We start from the raw sequence: 11320 nt of genomic DNA, 5'->3' as shown, positions 1-11320 counted from the left end.
CCAGCTGTCATTTGCTTGGTCTCACACACACACACACACACACACACACACACACACACACACACACACACACACACACACACACACACACACACACACAATCACTGCAGTGTTTCCAAAAGTTTGATTAATCTGTGTGTGTGTGTGTGTGTGTGTGTGTGTGTGTTTGAAGCTGACCTGTCTGCAGGATTTCTTCGGGGATGACGACGTGTTCATGGCGTGCGGGCCGGAGAAGTTTCGCTACGCTCAGGACGACTTTGTGCTCACACACTGCAGCAAAACACCAGCTTTTGTTAACGGTGAGACACACAAACACATTTTAATACAGTCTTTTTTTTTTTTTTTTTTAGATAAAGCTGGATAAAGAATGAAAAAAAAAAGAGATGAACACCACAAGTTAAAACTAAAAACAGGGTCAAATTGAAAACAGAAAAACGAGAGAAAAGAGAACATTGTTTAGTGTAACATGCACCTCATCTTTTCACTTGTCTGACATGTTTGCAACATAGGCAAGGCAAGTTAGTTGACATAAAACGTTTAGTTTCATGCAAATGATACATTTATTATATTTATATATATATGAATATATTATATCACCAATGACAATAACGTATGACGTTATCTGGCGACTTCTGGAGACAGTGCTAGCTACTTTTTCTGGAAAAGATTTGGCAACATTTACCGTCAGTCTCTCTCTACTAGGTTTGCTTAAATCAACTAAATCATACTGATAAGAATAAATGTGAAATAAGTTTAATCTCTCTCTCTCTCTCTCTCTCTTTCTCTCTCTCTCTCTAGAATGCAAAGTCAAGGTATCTCGCTCTACCGCCCCTCTGAAAAATACAACTCCCAAGACTCCTAGCGGCTCCAGCTTCTCCTCATCCAAGACTCCGCCCAAAGGCCAGCCCAGAACAAAGTCTCCAGGCCCAGGTGATCTAAATCTCCCTAAAATGATCCGATAGGCTTGATTACCAGATTACTTTGACCAATCATGTGACCTCCTTTCTCTTGTGTGTATAGCCAATGAGGCCTCAGGATCGCAGTCAGCTGAGAAGTCGTTCAGGTCCAGCCCCTCCCCCACCAGCCCTGGGACACGACGCAGCCTCAAGGTCTGATTGATCGATTGATTTCTATACAATGTTAGTTAATAGGGCAATTGTCCAGCTTGTATTTACCTTCACGAAAGTGCTCTTTTTGCCACCGAGGACTCAGATTATTATTCTAAGTGTCTGACAACATTATGGAAAGGATCCCTTTTGAGAAAGACCCTCTAAACCTCTTGGAGACCTTTCTGTTTAACCAGAAACAGCTCTGAAGTCGCTAGCACTAAACCCACCAAACTCCATTTAAAAAAGCACTACTTTTAGCATGTATAGAGCCAACTTTTTCACATGTAAATCGGTAAACTATGTGTTTATTTCAACCAAAACTAGAGTTGTGATGGTCGGAAAAGTGGAAAGACGACCCAAAACGGCTTTTCATAGTTTTATTTTGTTTCTGTCGACTTTGAATGAAGTGTATTTTACGATACTAAATTTGTTCATGAACTGCTTCCGAGATTCTGTCTCTTTTCCGTCTTAATCCTTTTCTTTTTCTTTTAAATCTTGAATCAGGAACTCCTTCTTTCCTCTTTCCATATTTGTCTTCCACCTTTTCATCCTGCGTTGGTCTCTCACTTTTGTTTCCTCTCTTTCTAATCAGGATTCACACAATTGTTTAAAAACAAAAGAATGCATCGTTCTCATTTTCCTCTCTAGGTTTCTCCGCGTCGAGCTTCTTCCACGGATGTAAACGGAGAAGCCGAGCAGCCGGATGACACCCCTGTCGAAGGTGTGTGCGTGTGTGATTATGTTTCGATATTTACCATCAATAGTCTAAAGTCTGTATCAAGGGCCTGAAAATCTAAATGAACTGACTCTAAAGTCACTTCTTGTTGAGATCGTCAGAAAAGCTAATCTTTAATGCTCTCAGAAAGCCAGCATTAAAAGGTTAGGATCAAACTACGATACGTTTGAAACCTATATCTTTAAGTTTAAGCCCAAATAAAACAGCTAACAGAATGGACCTTTACAGAAAGGTTTTGAGGTGATGAATCGGAACGGTTTTCATAACAGAGCTGCGTCATGCAAGTTTGTTTTTAGACTGAGTATCTAAGTGAATTTTTTAAAACAGCATATCAAGAAAAGACTGAAGAGCCCAAAAAAAGCTCTGCAGCAGTGTGAGTCAGTGGCAGCTTGAAAGCCTCGAGGCATCAAGGGTTAGTCTGGCGTACGCTCTGAGGGAAAGTCAGCACACCGACTGACCTGTGAAGCAGAAAAGACTCCGTGGCTTAACGTGTGAAAAGGTGACAGAAAACCTTTTGAGTTTCTGGGTTCAAGAGTTTAATTTTCAAAGCCAACATCTTAATGAAAGCTGACAAACTCTGAAAATGTCGTTGAAGCTGGTTGGTTACGTAGAGGTCATGGGCTCAAACGTGATTCGAATCAGTGAAATATAAAAGTCAAAGAATATTCCCTTCTTCGTCTCCTCCTCACAGTGAACGGTAATCGGACCGTTTCTTCCTCCATGATCAACGAGAAGTACCAAGTCGGTAAAGTGATCGGAGACGGGAACTTTGCCGTGGTAAAAGACTGCGTGGAGAGGTAAGGAGCTTTTTTTGTTGTTGTTGTTTTTGGAACAGTCCAAACTATTCATTCATTCATTCAAAGAAATGGACAGATACTGTACATGATAACACCCTAGTTACTTTCATGAAAGTTCAAATGTTGTTAAGATTGATGAACTACTGTAAAAGTTTGTGTTGTGTTTTGATTGACAGGTCGACGGGGCAGGAGTACGCTCTGAAGATCATTGATAAAGCTCGCTGCTGCGGGAAGGTAACACTGACATATAGCACTCTGAAGACAAGTGTCTTTGCTAGTTTAAGACCGACGCAGTTGTCAATTTCCCATCCAGCACCCGCGTCGTTTAAATAGCAAATGTACCTGCGCCCATCTGTGCGCCCATGGGCGTGCTGGTCTTACAGGGAGGTGTGTTCAGGTGCATTCTGGGCGTGCTGGTCTTACAGGGAGGTGTTCAGGTGCATTCTGGGCGTGCTGGTCTTACAGGGAGGTGTGTTCAGGTGCATTCTGGGCGTGCTGGTCTTACAGGGAGGTGTGTTCAGGTGCATTCTGGGCGTATTGCTATCTTGAGGCAGCGGGAAGTGATGGCGCCATTGACCAACAGAAACCTGGTCTAAAGTCAATAACGCAGCATTTCATTGTTATTTTAACAGAGCATTAGTAAAATGCTCCTAGACTCGTGCACAGCGCTCGCACACTATGCTTGTTACACACACAGGGACGCACAGCAGCACACACACATGCAGAAGATTACAAATAAAAATATTACGGTGCAAATCCTCCATCATAATAGCAACGCGCCAAGGTCCAAACACGCCTGGCTTTTAAAGGGAATGGGAGATGATCTCTGATTGGTTGATTGCATGTTACGCCCAAAACACACCTATGAATTAATGAAGACACTAAGTACAACCCTTTTGAACCATGCGCCCGGCGCACGGACCCTTTTTTCCGCCGTCAAACTAGCAAAAGCGCACCAGCGCCATGCGTTTCACGCCGTGCGTTTTGATCATTAAAATAGGGCCCTTAAGGTCCCTTGCACACTGAGTCCGATGCGTATTCATTAATCCGTTGCGAAAAATTCTGCAAAAACAAAACAAAATGTGACGCTGCTGTTGCTCTGCCTCTCTCTCCTCCCTCCTTTCATCCCTCGCTTCTCCCAGGTGACAGTAACCTCTCCCTGCCTGTCCTCTCTGCCTGCGTCTTCTTGCGTTTGGCCCTCTGGCTACCTGAAAGAGTTGCGCTGCCCTCTCTCTCCCTGTCTACATCACTACACTGTTGCTCTTCTTTTTCTGTCTGCGTCTCATCTTCCATTCTCCTCATCATTAGCCATTAGACCGTCACAGTTATGAAATGATACGTTGTACCCTGCCAGCGTCTTTCTGTGCTGCATTTCTGCATCGGCTCATACTTTCCTCCCTGTAAAAACACATCAAAATGTTTTTGCTACGGATGCAAAAAAATGCAGAAAATCTAACCCGTTCAGTGTGCAAGGACCTTTACTCCTGTATTATTATAACAGACAAATAAGATCCAGACCTGGGGATCTCACACCCTCAAAGATGATGATGATGACTAAACCATTTTTACCACACACAACCTTCATCCAATTAGAAATGAGCATTTATCCATACCTTGAAATAATGACAGTAACACTCTTTCATGTAGCAGCACCACAAAAACACAAGTAGTATTAATGACAGTTTAATAATGTTATGTTACTACTTTTCCGATATCATCACGTATGTAAACACGAACGTTACTACATTTTAATTATTATTTTGATGGTTGTGCAAAAAAAATTATGGAAATAGCATATTTATTTATTCATAAGTTGCAAACGTTAGCTCATGTGGCTAACTTAAAGGTACTCTAAGCGATGTCACGTGTTTTTTAGGCTACAACATGTCTTGTCACATACGGCAAACATCTCCTCACTATCCGCTAGCTGCCGGTCCCCTAAACACACTGTAAAAAAACGCGGTCTCTGTAGACAGCCCAGGATCCACACATGCCAACAAAAACAAAGTGGTCCAACCTGGACCATGCAAACATACACAAACCGTGTTCCAGTGTTAGGTGGCCTAACCCTTAAGTTCTTAAAGGTTGGGTTTTCATTTTAGGTTTCTTTAAGTGTGTGTGTGTGTGTGTGTGTGTGTGTGTGTGTGTGTGTGTGTGTGTGTGTGTGTGTCTCAGGAGCACCTGATAGAAAATGAAGTGGCGGTGCTGCGGAGGGTTCGACATCCGAGCATCATCCAGTTAATCGAGGTGGATGAAACGCCCAGTCAGCTATTCCTGGTCATGGAGCTCGTCAAGGTGCCTCTTCATCTCCTTCCTTGTTTGTCTTTGCGATAAAGAATATAAAGAAATATATAAATTACTATTTTGCCCATCTTTGATCTTTGCCTCCTTCAGGGCGGCGACCTGTTCGACGCCATCACCTCCTCCACAAAGTACAGCGAGCGCGACTCCAGCGCCATGGTGTTCAACCTGGCCGGGGCCGTCAAGTACCTACACCGGATGAACATCGTCCACCGAGACATCAAACCAGAGAACCTGCTGGTACACACACACACACACACACACACACACACACACACACATGCACGCACAAGCTTTGACAGCCTTGCCTACCCCAAGCTAAAAATCCAACATGGCTGCCCCATGCGGGAGCGTTCCTATGTTCCCACAGCCCTATGTTCCCACAGCCCTATGTTCCCACAGCCCTATGTTCCCACATTTCTAAGATTATTTTCAAAATTAGGCCCTATGTTCCCACAGCCCCTAACCCTAAAAAATGTTGTGGGAGGATAGGGCTTAAATTGAATGGAAATGTAGGAACACAAGACCCCATTTTGAAAATGTCCTAGAAATCTAGGAACATAGGGCTGTGGGACCATTGGGCTGTGTGACCATTGGGCTGTGTGACCATTGGGCTGTGGGAACATAGGGCTGTGGGAACATAGGGCTGTGGGAACATAGGGCTGTGGGAACATAGGGCTGTGGGAACATAGGGCTGTGGGAACATTGGGCTGTGGGAACATAGTGCTGTGGGACCATTGGGCTGTGGGAACATAGTGCTGTGGGAACATAGTGCTGTGGGACCATTGGGCTGTGGGAACATTGGGCTGTGGGAACATTGGGCTGTGGGACCATTGGGCTGTGGGAACATAGGGCTGTGGGAACATAGGGCTGTGGGAACATAGTGCATCAACAGTAGTGAAAGCTGTAGTAACATACAGTTATTAGCACTTCTATCTTATTTGTGTCTCACTAAATCAGTCGAACGCTGTCCAACCTTTATCTGTGGACATGTTGCTACGCTGTTTGTATGCACAAAATCAGCGTAATGCGTTGTTATCAACTGGTATTGCTAACAATGGCTAACCTGGATAGAGCTAACCATGGATGTATTAAGAGAGCTTAACCCCACAATGAAAAATCCCATTTGTAAATGGAACGCATTCAACTCGAGACTTCGAGAAATTACAGCCCGGCCAAATCAAGTGCAGGTAGAGAATCAAAGCTCTAACAGCTTCTAGCCAAAATGGAAGAAACATAGATAGATTAAAGTAATTATATATTATAATATTTTGACAAGTTCCTGTATTTGGGAAAAAAAAAACCTCAAACTGTAGTACACAAACAATGTTCTATTAGTAATTCTTGAAAGTCGTAACGGTACTCTGTATTTAATTATACATAAATAAGACAAAATAAATACATTTAAAGGGATGTTAAAATGTAATTCTGGCTTCATGAATATATGAGCAGTTTTTCTTTACACTTATTGGATAAAAGATGTGTTGTAGGTGTATGAATACCAGCTACAACTGTTAAAAAATACACTTAAGGAATAGTTTGACATTTTTTTTTTTTTAAATAAGCGTATTGATTTTCTTTTTGTATTGCCTTTTTGTAATAGTACCGTGCGTATTGGAAGTATTAGTTTGTGTGTACTGCAGGTGTGTGAGTATCCAGACGGCACTAAGTCACTGAAGCTGGGTGACTTTGGTTTGGCGACGGTGGTGGAGGGACCGCTGTACACCGTCTGTGGCACGCCGACGTATGTCGCCCCGGAGATCATCGCTGAGACCGGGTAAGATTTTTTTTTAAACGTGGTTTTTCCTTTGTTCGTTCTTAAAAATAAAAATCCTGTCCACACATGCACCATTTAGAAAAATCAGTGTGATGTGTGACATGAAAACCCCTAAAACACAATTGAAGCGCTGTCAAGCGCTGTCTAGAGCACGCCAAGCCATCAGGCAGCGATATAAACCCAGACTCGCAAAGAAAAGATGTTGGCCAATCAGAAACCTGATATAGAAATTGTTACTGGAATCCTATAGCCTGACGTCGTCATACTCAGATTCTAGTCAGAATATGAGTCTGGTACTGCTCCATCGGGCTGTGATTATGGGGCGTGTTTCAATAAAAATGCCTCTGCACTCAATTGGATAGACCTACAACCAATCAGAGCAACGGAGTACGTGACGTTGACGAATCCCTTAGGAAGGACGGCAAAAACATCTTTGCGATCGACAAATGCCTTGATCGCGGTTCTCTGTTCCTCTTTTAAAATGAATGCGCTGTCGATATCTTCTATAACAGACGCGATGGCGGAATCTACACATCTCAATTCTCCAGCGGCAGCCATCTTTGTTGTAAACGAATTCAACCCAAGCGCTCTTTGGTGACGTGGTTGATTATGTTACTGTTGATGATCTGTCCATCATCGTATAAAGCCCGCCCTGACAATTTGATTGGTCCGAACAGCTCTGGTTGGAGCGTAGTTGCTCCACAACGGATCAAGTCCAGACCCAACTTCCCGACCTCAAATGTTGTGGGCGGGGCTAAGTTTGGCTGGCATCCAGGCTACACAAAATCCTACAAACAGCTAGAAGTCCAACGGGATCACCCAAGACTGGCGACGTTGGATTTTGTAGCAGTGATCTCCTTAGCGCATTCTGACGCCTCCGTTCCACAATACAATGAAAGAGTACCTGTACATTTAGTGTTAACATTTAAAAAGTCCTGAACCAGTTAGAACCAGCACTATTTTGCCATGGCAAGAAATGTCGCCTCAGCTGTAGTCTATATCCTTGACGTTCCATTTCCGGCATTGCTACGGTGCCGCAGGAAATTCCGCCGGATGCATGTATTTTAGCTGATGTCCGTTTCCTTTGTGTTGGCGTTCTAACCTCCGGTGGATTTGTGAGGACTATGGTTAACTGCTCCTCAGATCTCTGCAGGGTAAATCCAGACAGCTAGCTAGACTATCTGTCCAATCTGAGTTTTCTCTCGCACGACTAAAACTACTTTTGAATGTACACACGTTCCACCAAAACAAGTTCCTTCCTGAGGCTATTTTACAGCGGCTCTGTGCGGAGCTTAGTGCCGCCCATGACGATTATGAGAGCACGTTCTCCCATCCCGGAATGCTATGTGGAGTAGCCAGACCCTCCTCCGCTCCGCAGCGTGTGGATTGTCTGGCAAAGCGAGACTACCTCAGTTGTTGACGCCTCACAAAGTAGATCACGGTGCACACAAGCCGTTACAAGCCATAACCTCTGTTTTCCTTGTCTATACGTTAACACACAAACACCATTTTATCCAAAAGTTCGGTTTAGTGACTTAAAACACCATTTGTATGTGGATGAAAGGCCAAAACAGAGAAATGTGCGGAGTAGGCTTCAGTTTCTGGGTATTAGTTGTTAAAACAACATGTTAACAGACACGTATATTAAAATGTTTTGTGTGTGTGTGTGTGTAGCTATGGTCTGAAGGTGGATATCTGGGCGGCAGGAGTGATCACCTACATACTGCTGTGTGGATTCCCTCCATTTAGAAGGTAAGTTTTGTTAATCATCAACAATGTCAATTTGTATTATATTAAATGTGTTAATATGTGTTTCTAATACTGTTAACTGATACGTACTGTATGTTGTAATTCTTGTCCAGTTTATTCAAAACATGTCCCTCCTCTTCCGCTCCTCAGTGAGAATAATGTCCAGGAGGAGTTGTTTGACCAGATCCTCAGAGGGAAACTGGAGTTTCCGTCTCCAGACTGGGACGCCATCAGCCTCCCAGCCAAGGTACCACTCGCTCATACTGACAGTGAATTTGTCCTCAGGTGGAGCGTTTCATTGCTGGGGAGAAGTCAGACATTCAAGGCTTTCCAGTCAGCTCTAATACAAACTGTAGACAATTTAAGGAAGTTTGTTGTTTTGTCTGCCTAACTTTGGTTGAATATTTTGAGTACTAAGTGAGTTTGGTTTACAGAATCTATTGAGGAATCATTTTAATCAAATATACAGGCATGACAGGACGAGTGGGGATTGAAGAATCTAATTTACCGTTATAGTTAGGATTTCTTAAGTTAAGATAAGATAGGAGGTCGGAGATAGGATAGGACGCAGCCATGAGTTTAGGAATTGCTTCTGTAATAGGAAGATTTTTTCCCATCTTTTAAAGTTAAAAAAGGGCAAGGAGTAGGATATTTTTCTGTAATGGGGCACCAGGTGTCTTGTTGCGTTAGATTTCAACAGAACATAAATTCAGACCTTTTCACGACCTGTTCCTCAGATGCTGATTAGTCAGATGCTGCAGGTGAACGTGGACACTCGCTTCACTGCCGAGGAGGTGCTGTCTCACCCCTGGGTGACGGTAAGAGGGAGCACATGTAAACTACACAAATACTACACACATACTGTACATGCTTAAAGAGAGGAACTGAGTTTTATCATTTTATCACTTAATCAGTTTGTTAGTTACCTTAAAGCTAGTCTTGCTTTGCCAGACCCTCCTCCACAGGTTCTGGCCAGTCCACAGCATTCTGGGACGGGAGAAAAACGTTCTCGGGGTTATTGGCATTTCTTTAAACCAATCACAATCGTCTTGGGCGGTGCTAAGCGCCAAGCGGAGCCACGGTGCCGCTGCAAAATAGCCTCGGGAAGGAACTTGTTTTTTGGGGAACGTGTGTACGTTCAAAAGTAGTTTTAGTGGTGCAACAGAAAATTCAGATTGGACAGATAGTCTAGCCAGCTGTCTGGATTTACCCTGCAGAGATCTGAGGAGCAGTTAACCATAGTCCTCAGAAATGCACCAGAGTTTAAAATTACAACATAAAGAAAGCATTAGGTAACGGAAATTCAGTAAAAAAAAAAAGGACGACGTAATATCCGGCGGCAATCCCTGAAGTGGAAGGTCATACTTTAAAGAAGAAGTAACTATGTTCTATGGTTTCTTAACAAAAACATTGTGTTCCTTTAAAGCAGCTTGAGCTGATTTTGTCAGCAACTTTACTTTCTGGAAACTTCCACATTCAAGTTACTCTGAAAAGTAACCGTAACAATAGTACAAAAACTTAAAAACAAGCACATTAGATTACAAATTAAAAGCAAAAAAGTAATCTGAGTACTCAGTCTAATGTTAACTTTCATACTGAGATTTGTTATTGTTGTGTTTTTGTTTAGGACGAGGCTCCCGTAGACTCCCACACTGTGAGCAGCACTGAAGAACAGATCAGTGGAGAAGCACTGGAACTGGAGCAGGAATCCCCGATCCTGGAAACCAAACAAGTTCCCTCACCAATGGTCTAAAACACGTCCTCTTTCATCGACTCGAAACCAAACACAACATTGTGCGTTTGATCGACTGGAAACCACCAGACGAGTTCCCCTTGAATCTGGTCTAGAAGTTTGTTTTTTTCCCAATAAAAACGAAATGAGTTTCATCAGCTTCAGTTTAGAACACGTCCCGTTTGATCTTTTGGAAACCAAATGAGTTATAGCTTCTGGAAGCCAAACAAATCCGCCACCCTCGGTCTAGGATAGGACCAGTTTTCCCCTATTGGAAACCAAATGAATTCTCTTACATTTGGACTAGAATACCTCCCTATTAAGCATGATTTATACTTCTGCGTAAAATCTACGCCGTGGTTACATACGTAGGTATGTGGAGACGCTAACCTACGCCGGACCCTACACTGTAGCCTGACATGCACCTCTCTAAAAAAATGTAACGCGTCGTTGGGGCTTGGTAGCGTTGCATTTCACCCGACTCATTTCCTGGTTCATAAACATGAAATCAAGGAGAGGGTTAACTTTTCCTGCTACAGATTTCCCACCGTGGTCAGAAAGAACAGGGGAGACACTTTGTTTCTCTCACTATGACTCTAGAGACACTCCAAAGCTAATCGCCGTCACTCTCTCACTCGCTCTACCACACACACACGCCGGCCCTGCCGAGATCGACTATAAACTTAAGGCCAAGGCCAAGTAGAGTTCCCACACCTCTGGTCAAGAAAACATTCCTTTTCATCCACTGGAAACCAAACAAATTCCCTCAAGTATGATTTATTATGTGTCCCATTTCATCCACTGGAAACCAAACAAATTCCCTCAAGTATGGTCTATAACGTGTCCCATTTCATCCACTGGAAACCAAACAAATTCCCTCAAGTATGATTTATAACATGTCCCATTTCATCCACTGGAAACCAAACAAATTCCCTCAAGTATGATTTATAACGTGTCCCATTTCATACACTGGAAACCAAACAAGATATCTGTCTCTGCTCGAGAACTCATCCCAATTCATGTACTGGACACAAAGAAGTTACCTCATCTATGGTACAAAACATGTTCCTTTTCATCCACTGGAAACCAAACAAGATCCTTCAAATCTGGTCTACAATA

General features: G+C 43.1%; 1 protein-coding gene across 2 annotated transcripts in view; it reads left to right on the top strand.

Annotated features, from left to right (window-relative positions):
* Positions 1 to 10677, top strand: part of LOC116060407 (serine/threonine-protein kinase DCLK2-like) — a 26610-nt gene extending 15933 nt beyond the window's left edge. The window contains exons 4-16 of one of the 2 annotated variants that reach the window (XM_035993743.1): positions 173 to 299; positions 799 to 924; positions 1021 to 1109; positions 1758 to 1830; positions 2537 to 2642; positions 2819 to 2876; positions 4818 to 4937; positions 5037 to 5183; positions 6587 to 6720; positions 8395 to 8472; positions 8620 to 8716; positions 9207 to 9287; positions 10097 to 10677. In XM_035993743.1, coding sequence (XP_035849636.1) covers positions 173 to 299; positions 799 to 924; positions 1021 to 1109; positions 1758 to 1830; positions 2537 to 2642; positions 2819 to 2876; positions 4818 to 4937; positions 5037 to 5183; positions 6587 to 6720; positions 8395 to 8472; positions 8620 to 8716; positions 9207 to 9287; positions 10097 to 10222 — 1362 coding nt within the window. In that variant the 3' untranslated portion in view covers positions 10223 to 10677. Of the gene's footprint in view, positions 1 to 172; positions 300 to 798; positions 931 to 1020; positions 1110 to 1757; positions 1831 to 2536; positions 2643 to 2818; positions 2877 to 4817; positions 4938 to 5036; positions 5184 to 6586; positions 6721 to 8394; positions 8473 to 8619; positions 8717 to 9206; positions 9288 to 10096 lie in introns of both variants that reach the window. The other variant, XM_031313946.2, reaches the window with a different exon arrangement.
* Positions 10678 to 11320: the final 643 nt, after the last annotated feature.

The sequence above is a fragment of the Sander lucioperca genome, chromosome 17, assembly GCF_008315115.2.
Source record: "Sander lucioperca isolate FBNREF2018 chromosome 17, SLUC_FBN_1.2, whole genome shotgun sequence".
NCBI classification, from domain to species: Eukaryota; Metazoa; Chordata; class Actinopteri; order Perciformes; family Percidae; genus Sander; species Sander lucioperca.
This window is presented reverse-complemented; position numbering and strand designations above follow the sequence as displayed.